General features: G+C 40.1%; 1 protein-coding gene across 2 annotated transcripts; it reads left to right on the top strand.

Annotated features, from left to right (window-relative positions):
- The first annotated feature begins 880 nt into the window (after window positions 1-880).
- psme3ip1 (proteasome activator subunit 3 interacting protein 1) lies at window positions 881-12323 on the top strand. 2 transcript variants are annotated; one of them, XM_020587265.1, is made up of 8 exons: window positions 881-992; window positions 2887-3014; window positions 3121-3219; window positions 5180-5301; window positions 8949-9088; window positions 9561-9643; window positions 11234-11440; window positions 11909-12323. In XM_020587265.1, exons 2-8 carry the CDS (start codon window positions 2894-2896, stop codon window positions 11911-11913), a joined length of 777 nt encoding a protein of 258 aa, XP_020442921.1. In that variant the 5' UTR covers window positions 881-992; window positions 2887-2893; the 3' UTR covers window positions 11914-12323. The 2 variants fall into 2 exon arrangements, with proteins under 2 accessions (XP_020442921.1, XP_020442922.1); XM_020587266.1 differs by having other exon boundaries at window positions 881-999; window positions 2891-3014.
- The last annotated feature ends 334 nt before the right edge of the window (window positions 12324-12657 follow it).

The following is a 12657-nucleotide window of genomic DNA, read 5'->3' as shown; positions in this document are numbered from 1 at the left end:
TCAGAATAGATGCCAGTCACGGTTTGAGAGGTAAAGGATCTGGATCCAGCTTGTTTCAGCACAAATTAACCCCTGGGCACATACAATAAGGTTCCATGTGGTTCATAGCACTTGTGAGGTTTCCTTTTTTGGACATTGTGTTTTACATTCAAGGTGGGCAGATTCATGCAACAATCTACATAAAACCCACAGACAAGAACAGTTTTCTTCATGCCTCAAGTTTTCATTCTGTTTCCCTCAGTCCCTTATTCTTTGTTATTTTAGATTAAACATATCTGTTCAACTGTGGAAGATTTTGAACTACAGGCACAGAAATGTACACAATGGAGAGAACCTGTTCAGCCTGTTGGCTCATTTCAGATATTTCCCTGTGGCAACCGCATGGCATGTGAGACTTCCAGGAAAACCGGTGCATTCACAGGTTACACTGCAATTAAAAGCTATAGTATTAGAGAGTGTCTCAGCTGCACATTGGTGGGCATCATTTACCTTCTCTTATGCCCATGTGGGCTTCAGATCTGTCAAAACACACATTTTGGAGCACAGAAGTATACCATACACAGAAATGATCTGAAGTCACCTGTGGTTAAAAATTACAGTGACCAAAATCACCAAGTTTATGTTGCTGAAATTACTCAGAGCTGGGACAAAAGTGGGTGGGGAGTGGGGCATTTCGTGGCATTACTCAAACAATTATCAAAACAAATAAATAATTGCCAGTTAACAGCAAGATTAATTAACTAAACTTTTCAGCAATAAAAATGCATTGGTGTATTATGAGAAAGCTTATAAATGAATTATATTTAGTAATACATACATGTAAAATTCCCATAAGGAGGCCCGACATTTACAGTAGTGAATAATCAGTCTCCGGAGCCTGGAACTGTTGCTGTAAAGCATGTCGGAACTAAGTGGCACGTTGAAAATCCTGACGAGCATTTTTTGCTGTGACACAAAACGAATTTGGAGCACTAGTACCATATCCGAGCTAGGTAAGTTTAAGTGACAGAGAAATAATTCAACATAATATAAAATAGCCTCAAGCTGAAACTTCGGTATGTTAGGTTGGAAGTATTGTTTTTCCAGCATCACATGTACTGTCAGTGCTAAAATCAGATGGCTTCAATGCCAATGAAGCTAACGCTAGCCAGGGAATCTGCTTGTCCACAGCGTTAGTGCTCAAGCATCTGAGCTACAACAGTAGAAAACCACTGAGTATATCTGTTGTACTGCATAGTTGAAGTTACATTAGCTTGTTGTTGTATCATTAGCCGAGTGCGTCCTCTAGTTAAAGATTAGCCATTGTAGCGGCTACTGTTGTTATTCTTTATCGGTGCGCGAACCGAAAGGACCGATACAACTGGAAAGCATCATGAACAGACTTAGTGTTTAACTCAGTCATCATTTCACTGCAAATCAGTTCTGGTATCCTTACAGTTTTCTAGAGCTGTCTTTCTTGAAGGCAAGAAACTACAGCTCACTGTTACCTGTGATGATACAAAATGACCACAAGGGGGAGCCAAAACATAATAGGTTGAGTTCAAAAAATGTTTTGAGGTTTGCAATTGTTGCCTTTTGGTGATCTCATTGCAGCAGTGCCAGTGAGTAACGGCAGCAATGGCAAATTTTATTGCCGCAGCCTATACAGAGAGTAACAGATTAAAGGAAAAATCTGAATAAATGAGTCATCTCTTCCAGATGATGGTGTCCTCATTCATAAGACTCACAAGGTCACTGAATGTCCTGATGAATATGGAAATGATGTGAATCATATGCTGTGGCCTTCACAGTCACCAGATCTCAACGCAGTTGAGCATCTATGGGGGTTTGGAGCGACGTGTTAGGCAGCCATCATCAAAACAGCAGATGAGGGGAATATTTGTTGAAAGAATGGTGTTCGTCCCTGCAGTAGAGTTCAGAGTTTAGTAGGTCAAAGGTCAAAGTGTTTATTTGTCATATGCACAGTTAGGAAACGTGTTTCCCTGTACAATGAAATTCTTACTTTGCCGTCCACATGAATGCCACAAAATACAAATGAAATATAAAGTAGATAAATAAGTAACACAAAATCTAAGGCACTTTAAGCAGCAAATGCAGCAATATAATAAAAATATATAAGAATATAATAAGAGAATGTATGCTACATGGGAGCAGCATGTGCAGCAGTCAAGAGTCAGTGTGCAATTATGCATGTGCAAACTTAGATGTGAACAGTACAAGTCGACAGTACATCATGTATTGCCCGGTAATAAACTCCTCAGCTGTTTAGGAGTCTGATGGCAGAGGGAAAGAAAGAGTTTTTCAGTCTAGTGGTCCTACATTTCACACTTCTGAACCTCCGGCCAGAGGATAGGGAGGCAAACAGTCCATGATGGGGGGTGGGTGGGGTGTTTGAGGATGGAGGCAGCTTTCTTACACACCCTGAGGTGGTAAATGCTCTGCAGAGAGGGCAGTGGAGTCCTGGTGATCTTCTCCACAGTCTTTACCACTCTCTGCAGGTGCTTGCGGTCCATAGCAGTAGTGCTGCCATACCAGACAGTGATGCAGCTGGTCAAGATGGTCTCGATGATGCAGCTGCAGAAGTTGCTGAGGATCCTAGGTGACATGCCAAACCTCCTCAGCCTCCTCAGGAAGTACAGCCGCCGTTGGGCCTTCTTGACCAGCTGTGTGGTAGTAGTATCTAGTAGTAGTAGTAGTAGTAGTAGTAGTAGTAGTAGAATCAATACTAATCAGTGAAGCTGTTCTGGTGTCACGAAAACTACTGAAAACCCCAGCAATAGATTTCTTCAAAGAATACTCTGTCAGGGCCCAGCAGAAATAGATTGTGGCCTGTCTTGACAAAAAAAAACATCATTTTGCTCAGAAGTAAGGTGTGTTCATGTGCAGGTCAGTAATGGCAGAGACAACTGGTATCGACTTAAACAGGAAGTTTGTGTCAGAAGCAGAGCTTGATGAGAGGAGGAAGAAGAGACAGGAGGAATGGGAGAAAGTTAGGAAACCTGATGACCCAGAGGGTAAGAACACACTCTTACAAGCAGATCCAAAACACACCAAGCCATGACAATACACAGATCTGTGTATATATACTTCCACACACTGTATTTGTCTGTTGCTCTCCAGAGGCCCCAGAGGAGGAGTATGACCCACGTTCCCTCTATGAACGGCTACAGGAGCAGAAAGACAAGAAACAGGAGGAATATGAGGAACAATTCAAATTCAGTGAGTCTTTGTCTAGTTTCCCTTTGTTCCATCTGTCATTCAGACTTTTACGTCCATTTATCATCTATCTTTAAAAAAACAGTTTTGCTCTCTCGATCTACCAAGCTAAGGAATGTGTTGTAATGCTTGACGGGTATGACAAGGATTTATTATCAGCGGTATCCATCACTATTATTAAATGCTAAACAGTCCATTTCAGAATTAAGTTTTATAATTTATACTGTGCTTTACTTTGCAGATAAGAACGGTTTACAAAAGCTTGATCATAAAATTCCATAGAGTCTTAATAAATCTAGTAAGCAGTACTCGTAGTACTGTACCACTATGCTGCCAGTTTTACAGATCAAAGTTGGTCCTGCTCACTGTCCAATAACAGCTGTAAAATATTTTCTGTGGCTTCTGAGGAAGCTTTCTGAAATCTGTGAAGTGGAGTCATGATAGATGTAACAAAAGAATCCATTTGAGGTTTGACTGGTGCTCTTTTGATGACATCATCTTCTTCTGCAGAGGTCAGAAACAGAGGCACAGTGGTCATGTAAATCGTAAATGGATTGTATTTATATAGTGCATTTTTCCACAGTGTGTTGCACTGGCCAAAGCACTTTACAGGAGATGATACACCATTCACACACCAATGACAACAGGCTGCCACACGACGGCGCTAGACAAGGCACTGGGAGCAATTCGGGGTTCAGTGTCTTGCTCAGGGACACTTAGGCATGCAGGGAGACTGGGAGTCAAACCACCAACTTGCTGGTCAGGAGACGACTGCCCTACCTCGTGAGCCACAGCTACCCCATGTAAAAATAGTGGATGGAATCACATTATTTTTCTTTTTCATACATAGTCCCTCCAGCGTGTCCTGGGTCTTCCCCGTGTGGAGGAGCAGCGGTTCTACTCTGAGCTCCTCCCGGGTGACCGAGCTCCTCACCCTATCTCTAAGGGTGCGCCCGGACACCCTGCGGAGAAAGCTCATTTTGGCTGCCTGTATCCGGGATCTTGCCCTTTTGGTCATGACCCAAAGTTCATGACCATAGTTGTTAGTCGTTCTATAAAATAAAGATTTCCATAAAAATTTCTCAGATGATTTAATTTAAGTAACCATTTAAAGCCCAGGGAAATAAAATTGTCAATTATTTCACAAAAATAATAAATTTATTTAGCAGAACAATTTTTTTCTCTATTTAACCAGCTACAACATTAAAGGCTGCTGACACAGTGACGCATCAGTATTAACAACCTAATGTGTCAGTGACGGTGGCCATCCATCTCTATTTTTAAGATGGATTTTGAATCAAGGAGTATTTGTACATCATCCTGGTGGTATTTTCTAAAACACTGAAAGAGGCTAGTCAGTTGTATTATGGAAAACAGGATGCAGCATTTTTGAAGCATCAATTTTGATCAATCTTTTTGATCTGTCCTCATGATGGGAGTGGTATACTAAATTGGAGTAGCCCTTTGGACTCGATTTCTACACCATTTAAATGTTCATTTAAAATGAGAAATGAGAATATAGCGAAACAGAAAATCTGTACAGTATATCTCTGTGAGTTTACTTTTGTAGGCTGGGAGACATAATCATACCACAGCATAATAAAGTTTTATTACCACCCCATTCTTTATTTTAAGTTTTTATGCGTTTCACTAGCAGTTTACAGGTGCACAAAGATATTTCCTGTCATTTCTTTATGTACATTATTTTACAGATTTCAGCAAAGAGATTTATTTTAAGAAGACTCATGTAATTCACACATTCTAAAAACAGTTCTTGTATGTTAAAATTTTTTGACAGTGTAAGTGCTTTATTGTCTTCATTCGTGAACATTTCAGGGTTTTCTTTTGACGTGACACTCCTTACACTTGCGTGTAGATTTAAAGCCGACTGTTACGATTTGTTTTCAGAAAAATAGTCACTCTACTGCCTTGTGTTAGTACATATTTGTTTCCATGGTGACAGAGAACATGGTGAGGGGATTGGACGAGGATGAGACCAGCTTCCTGGATGAGGTCTCCCGGCAACAGAGCCTCGTGGAGAAGCAACGCAGAGATGAGGAGAAGCAGGAACTGTTAGAATACAGAATATCCTTTGTGTTTGCTTACATATAAGCTTTATATTTTGCCACTTATTTATTTATTTTTCTTTTTTGCCTAAATCAGTTTTTCTCTATTTTTGTGAGCGATAACAGATTTTTCAGGTTTAAAATAAGGATTGAGAAGTAGTTGAAGTTACATTTCATTTGACTTGTTTATTTTGCCAAATGTTATGAAATAAAAAATCAGTAGAGACCTGTCATAGAGCTTAGCATGCAAACCTCATTTGCTCCAAAGAAATAAAATTAAATAAAAAAAAAAAAATCACAATTGAGGTTGAATCTATGGCCTTATAGCTTTAAAATTCAGAAACCAATTCTAATTTACAATTTTGTCCACATGTAAACCTTTTAAATCTCAATGAAAACGAAATATCAATCCATGTAAATGCTAAACTAATATTTGCAAAAATACTCTTGACACTCAGTCTAACCATTAAAGTTACTTCACTGCCTCCAGAAAAAGGCAATCAGAGAACTCATTTCAAGAGAAGATGCATTCTTTCAGCTATATTGCTTAAAAATCAAATGCTAAAGTTAATCTCTTAAGGTCATTGATAAAAGTGATATATTATCACTGCACCTGTAATATGACAGTTGCCCTCATGCAATGAGCTAGATATTTTTAGAAGACTTAAATTTAGACTTATATAAGTCTTACAACATGATTTTACACCCAAAGGCAAAGCTTCATGTCACCATACTGCATATGCTATGACCTGCTAATCCAGATTCCTTAGTAGCTTGTGTATTCAATAACCAAAGTAAGTATATCTCCTTTGAAATGACCGAGAGCGCACAAACGAGACTTAGTTTGCAAGTCAGCATTTGAGCACAAGTACAAATTTTTAAAAGCATATTTGAGCGAGTAGTCCCGATAGTGGCCTGTTTCTGAGTTTCTGAAAGAGCCTCGTTGCTTTTGTTGGGCGTAACATATCTTTTTGAAATCTAATGACTTTGATAATAATAATGTACTGTTAGTCTTAATTATTATTAGTTTGCTTCATTCATTTTTTGAAATCCACATGTGGGATTAGCTCATAATAAACCCAAACATTTTCCTAATAGTAGTTCAAAATATTTCTGTTAATTATTTGTAAAAGCTATTTAACACAATTAAGAAAATTTAACATTTGCTTCAGAACACCACTAGGAATAGAAGTGAGCTAGCATAGCCACTACAAATAGTTACTTTTAATTGATTTGAGCACCAGAACTACTCTGCCACAATGGCATATCAACTACATAATTTCCCAACATGTCATTTATTGTCGGTGCAGTTTGATTTTTACAGACACTGGTGGTTAAAACGCCCAGCTTTTAGTTTTAGAGTAGAAGGAGTGCTACCTGCTTTGATCACTACTATTGCAAACCTGCATATTATGAAATGCTGAACAGTGCTCAAAATTTTGTTTGTGCGCTGTTACGTGTTTAGGTGGGGAAGTTCTTCTCAAAACCCCTAGAGAAAACTGAGAGCAGTCTCAGAGAAAAGCACACGTATTGTCGAGCTTGTGCACTCAGATTTGATTCTGCTCTCACTAACCTGCACTTTTGCTCTCTGAAATGCTGACTTGCAAACTGAGTAGTGCACAAATTGGGATACACAATCCAAATTTTAAGGTTTGTGTATCCCAGTTTGTGTTTTGGCTGTGATTTACTTCCATACAACAACCATGAACTGGTTAGATCATTGACAAATCAACATGTCATTCTAGCACTAGTAGCAGCACAGTGAACTGAACCTATCACAGTCTGAGAATTAAATGTATTAATAGGAACAGCTACATGATGGCTGCCAGGTGTAAGTGTTCAGTGGTAAGTTAGATTGTAGTGTTTTAGCCAAGTGTGAGTTTTCTCCATGTAGTATAGTATATTTCAATTAGTCAGTATCTTAATCTTGCTCAACAGTGAAGCTGTTTTCAGTTAATTCTTTGCACTTAATGATGTTTTCTACAGGACATGCCTGCTGCTAATAAGAGAATCTCTTGTTTCATGGATGATAAGCAGTGTTGTGTGTTGGCACATCTCTATAGTGAAGCTCCTGCTTTAACTGCATCACGCATTCATTGCACACAGACAACTTCTTTAATATATATTGTATGTTCATTCTTATGAACCCTCACCAGCCACTTTATTAGGTACACCTGTACAGTTGTAAGCAATTCGGTGCAACACTTCCTGTGTTAATGAAGCTCAAAATGTTTGTCTTTGGTGAAATTATCATAAATGCATAAATTCAATTATAAGTTTATTATTGATTCCATAATTAAAAGAGGTGTTGTACTGGACTACATTATATTCAGAGGTGTTCCTAATATTCTGAATATGTAGTCGGGGAGGGCAAAAATATAGAGACACTTCTAAATATGTATACATTTATGACAGTATCACCAAAGGTTGAAAGATTTTGAGCTTCATAAACACAGATATTACGGCAGAAGTGTTAGATTGACGTGCATACAACTGTACAAGTGTGACTATTAAAGTGGCCAGTGACTATATGATACCAGAACCTTGCACTACATGAATTGGTCTGTGTATAAAGAGTAGAAGTTTTTCTTTGTGTTGCAGTTTTATCTGAAGAACACACTGATTACAAGAGATGTCTTTGTGATTTATGAGGGATTTGTGAGTTTTTTGGTTTAATAATCAGACTGAAATTCATTCAACCCAGCATTGTGTTCATGTTAGCTGTTTTCTGTTGGGAGGGGGATTTTTTTGTTTTGCTTTCCTCCAACCAATCAGTAGTGAGTGACATTTCTGTCCTGCCAGTGTCTGCAGGAACGGTTGCCAGCAATTAACTAAATGTTTTTCCACAGTGATTTACTTGTTGTTTTTGTACGGTAAGTCCTACAGCTGCATCAGGCTCATCTGCACTTTTTGTCAATTTCCTGTTGCTTATTTTCATGACCGTAGCTTGAACATTTGATTACATGACCAGTAGTTTTGCTTGTTGTTTATTGCTCTCTGTGCTTTTCATCTGTTACCCTTTGTCACTGTCACTGTCTTTGTGTTTGCGGACAGACGGGTTTCCAACAGACAGCTTTGTCTGCAGATGAAGAACAGAACGGGTTGTCGTGGAAACTATCATAGGCTGGTAACTACGGTGACGATTTAAAGCAGGCATTTGCTCATGTGAACACAAAGTACACACTCACACACAGGTGCAGACCTTAGTCACTGCAGTGAAAACTCAGGACTGCTCGTCTGTACCTGATGTACTTAAAGCCCTGCTTAGTGTCTGCTGGTCACCATCCACCTGTTTATTTTCTCTTACACCTTGTGTGCTTTGTCTTTCTGTGTCATCCAGGTCATGCTCCTCTGTCTCTGCCGCTCAGCTCTATTTCATGTCTCCTGAGCTCTGTCCAGCTCCCGTTCTTGTCTTTGGCTCTTTATCTGTGTCATCTCTCTCTGCCCCTCTGTTTGACTGCTTTTCTCAGCCTCATGAAACTGTGTCATTTTTTTTCCAGCACACTGATTGAGAGATGTACTGGTTCCCCCTGAAGAGAAGACAGAATGTAACTTGTTGAATGTATTGCTACTGATTAGGCCATGCACCTTAGCCTGCCCTGAGACCCACTCTACAGTATGTCGAGGCTCCATTATGGTTTATTCACCTTAACTCTGTACTGCCACAGCGCTCTAGTGAAGCAGGCATCATCTGAGAGCCGCAGAGAGCCTGAAAAAAAGGTGACACCTAAACATTCAGGGTCAGAGCAAAGGACCAGTCACCTGTCTCAGGCCCACTTATTGGTTGGAGCTGTCAAAAGACGCAGGTAAATACATTGACGGTGATTCTTTGAACTTCAGTTAATTGTTTATTTTCCTTTAGGCCCCATTGGGGTAGCAGAACAAACTGTGAACAACACTGAGAACAGTTGCCTGCTGACAAATCCAGCAGTTATTTGAAGTCAGGTTTGTGTCACCAGATGAATGTAAATCCAGTTTACATTCTCCTATATTTTAGTCTTCACCAAATACTGACAGAAACTGGCTGCTACATGTGGCACTGTGTTCACCAGCTTGTTGCTAATTGCCAGTTTGCCCTTTAGCGACTGAACCAAAACATTAAGGTTGTGGTACAAGACACTAAAATGGTGTAGAGCTGTGTGTACAGTCTGGTGATAACTAGTTGGTTTGACACTTAAAATGACATTACAGTGACATTACACATAGTCTGCTGACCTATTGTTACAATAAAATCAGGGCAGCTTTAAATCTTCAAAATCTCTTTGTCTTCTGCCCCAGTTCTTCCCAGTCATCAGACAGCAGTAAGAAACAGAAGGTGGAAAACACAACCACAGCAGCAGGGAATGGAGACAGAGACACAGGTGGGCTGAAGCCTGAAACCTAAAAGGAGGAATATTTGTGAAGCAGACAGAAATTGTGCACTTTGACAGTTCCTGGAGTTGCTAAATGATCAGTTATCAGACCTGAAAAAAACGCTATTCAGTTCACTGCTCAGTTGAATGGGATATAAGGATTAGAATTTAGGTTTTTGGACTTTAAATTTTCTTTTACCTTGTACCGGAAACTTAAAGCTACAGTGTAAGCCTTTTATGTTGACATAGGAGGACCTATCATGGAGGTTGCCATGTGTTTTTTTTTTTTTTTTTTTGTTTTTTTTACAGTAGCCCACTGGTTCTAGCATGAATTTTGCTTTTTTATGTTGAAGTAGCAGCTTGGATTTGGAGAAGCTTGAAAGACAAAGAAGTAATGTTAGAAACAAGACGAAGCATTGTCATGAGTTTGAGAACTATAATTTGAAGAAATGGTCGATCATAGATGCACTTTAACACAAGCAAAAGGAAAACAGCGTGAATCCCCATCATCAAAGAAGCAAAGACATGAAGAAATGGGATAGACAGCAGCACAGGAGGAGGATAAACATTGGTGTGGCCTTTCCTAGATGGAAAACCTTGATGAAGGACAAATGTGTCCAGAATGATACTGACGTTTTGCCTGTTTTCTGCTAGACAAGTAACTTAGCCTAACAAGTAAAGTTAACCTAAATGCCAGTTTTTGTTTTATAGTTTTTACTAGAACATGGCCAGTGCTGCGTAACTCACTGCGGTCAAGTCAGCTTTTGCTTGGTTAAGTCAGCCGCAGTTGTTTTGCAAGTGCGCAATTTGTCCTATATTTATGGTAATCGGTATGAGGGCTGTTTAACAGGATGTACGAGATGTATACTGTAACATTGGTCACTAGGTTGCAGTTGTTTTAGTCCCCACCCTGAATTACTTGAGTGACCTTAAGGGTTCACAGCAGTGGCACTAAAGAATGGTAGTCTTTATTTGATTCAGCTATGGTGTAGCCAAGGTGATGTGTCTGTTTGTAAATCAGCAAAGTACGATTTTCTGCCTGGGTAGATATTTTTGTTGGTGTCCCTATTGTAAGTGAGTTTTTCTTCACCATCAGATGTTTATATTCTTCTGGTTTCGCGCCAGTCACATAATAGAACATCAACACATCCACTACCGCCATGTGAATACTCAGGACTATACGCTGCTGTTTTCTCACATGGGGTCACTCGGACTTTACGTGGACTTTGTACTAGGGAGCTGGCAGAGTAAAGTCTGAGTTGACTGACTTAGACATTTGCGTTCTCACATAAGCTCCTCCGGGTAATGTCTAGGGAATTTCAGGATTCCAGTGCATGCCTGACAAGGGCTTTATTTACAGTGTACATGCACTTCATTCTGCTTATTACCTGCATGCAAATGTATTCACAAAAATTGCCTATTGATTTGAACAAATTGAGAAAAATGTCATTGTTAACACTGGATATGTAAACATTTAAGTTTTTAACCTGCATTCCACTGAGGAATTATACAAACTGGGGCACTGGAAATAGCCTATTAATCGGTAAAATATATGGGTAGTTGTGCATGTACAGACTGACAGTGTGTTGTGCTGTTCAGAACAGGAGGGAGGAGAAGGAGGAGGAGGAGGGGGAGCTGAAGATCAACAAACAGTCCCCTGCCTCTCGGCAAACACTCCCTCGGCTCCCATGCGCTCTGGTCAAGGCGTGTTACACCTGCCATCAGCAGCCGTGTGCGTCGGCGTTTTACCAGGGCTCTGGGTGTATTCTGGCAGCAGTGACTCTGACAGCAGCTCAGACAGCGAAGGTAGCGTGGATGCAATCATGTCGCCGTACTCCCAGCACAGCAGGACCTACAGATAGGCACACAACAGCATCCACACACACAAATATACACACACGTACAGACAACCGTGCGACGTATTTTTGCATACCTTCAGAATGGCTCGCAAACTGTCAGGAAAGGTAACCTCACACACGTACAATACATGTACACACACATATTAGTCATACACTGACAACACAGATCTAGCAAACTCTTTCAGTATTCCTGTTGTTTTCACAGCTGTGAGTTGAACTGTTGCTCTGTCATTAGACAAAGTTCAGCCCAGTTATATAAGCTTTACAAACTGTAACGTCCAAACCGATTTAACTCTGTCCTAAACTATTCTGTGTTTCTGTTGGTGTGTTTTTTTTTGTTTTTTTTTTTGTTGTTGCTACTGTGGCACTTGAACATGACACCTCCACCCTTCCTTCCCTCAATCACATCTCACAGTTTAAGCCGAGCAACCAATCCCGCACTGCCTGCCCTGACGACATTCTGCCCCCCATGCCCCCTTCCCAACCCAAGCCACAGCGACTGCAAGCTGTGATATTGGCTGAAGGAACAGTGACTGACAGCTGTGGAGCAAGGAAGAGACTGCTTTAGATTGTGTCACATGACTCACACCTTTTAGCCGTCAATGGCAGAGGGGAGAGAGAGACAGGGCAGGACAAGCTTCTCTCTCTCTCTCTTTGGATTAAATGCAAAGTTTGAGTGGTTTGAAAAATAAAGTTTTTTATTTGTGTGCTGTAATGTGATTCTCATCTGAAGTTTGAGACCATGTCACATTATTGCTGGAAAGATGCTGGACTGTTTGCTAGAGCAGTGTTTCATCTGAGCAGAGAAAAAATAAAGAGCGTTCTCTTGACTTGTGCATTTACTGTGGGTTTTTGTGTGTCAGACCAAACCACAAAGAACTAGTATATTTGCAGAGCACATAATTTTTTTTTTATATCAGGGACCAGTTAAGGATTAGAAAGAGCATATGCTGCATTAATTGTGCTCTTTGTCTAGTAATCATTAGACACCAGCTTTAACCCTTCAGTGTCCATCAGTAATGTCTACTCCAGCAATGACTACTCATTACAGGTATGGGCTGTGCATGTGATGTATGGAGCATGAGCTCCAAAGTGATTCATTCTTTTCAAGTTATTTCGTTGGAAGGCTCAAAGACCAGAAGAACTCAAAGTAAATGGTATTTC

This window comes from Monopterus albus, unplaced genomic scaffold (assembly GCF_001952655.1).
Source record: "Monopterus albus unplaced genomic scaffold, M_albus_1.0 scaffold448.1, whole genome shotgun sequence".
In the NCBI taxonomy this organism is placed as follows: domain Eukaryota; kingdom Metazoa; phylum Chordata; class Actinopteri; order Synbranchiformes; family Synbranchidae; genus Monopterus; species Monopterus albus.
The sequence above is the reverse complement of the archived record's forward strand: the minus strand, read 5'-3'. Positions and strand labels throughout refer to the sequence as shown.

Coding starts and splice junctions, on each gene's coding strand:
- psme3ip1 (XM_020587265.1), top strand. CDS start 2,894: ATGGCAGAGACAACTGGTATCGACTTAAACAGGAAGTTTGTGTCAGAA. Junction 5,302..8,948: donor AGGAACTGTTAGAATACAGA/ATATCCTTTGTG, acceptor CTGTACTGCCAC/AGCGCTCTAGTGAAGCAGGC. Junction 9,644..11,233: donor GAATGGAGACAGAGACACAG/GTGGGCTGAAGC, acceptor TGTGCTGTTCAG/AACAGGAGGGAGGAGAAGGA.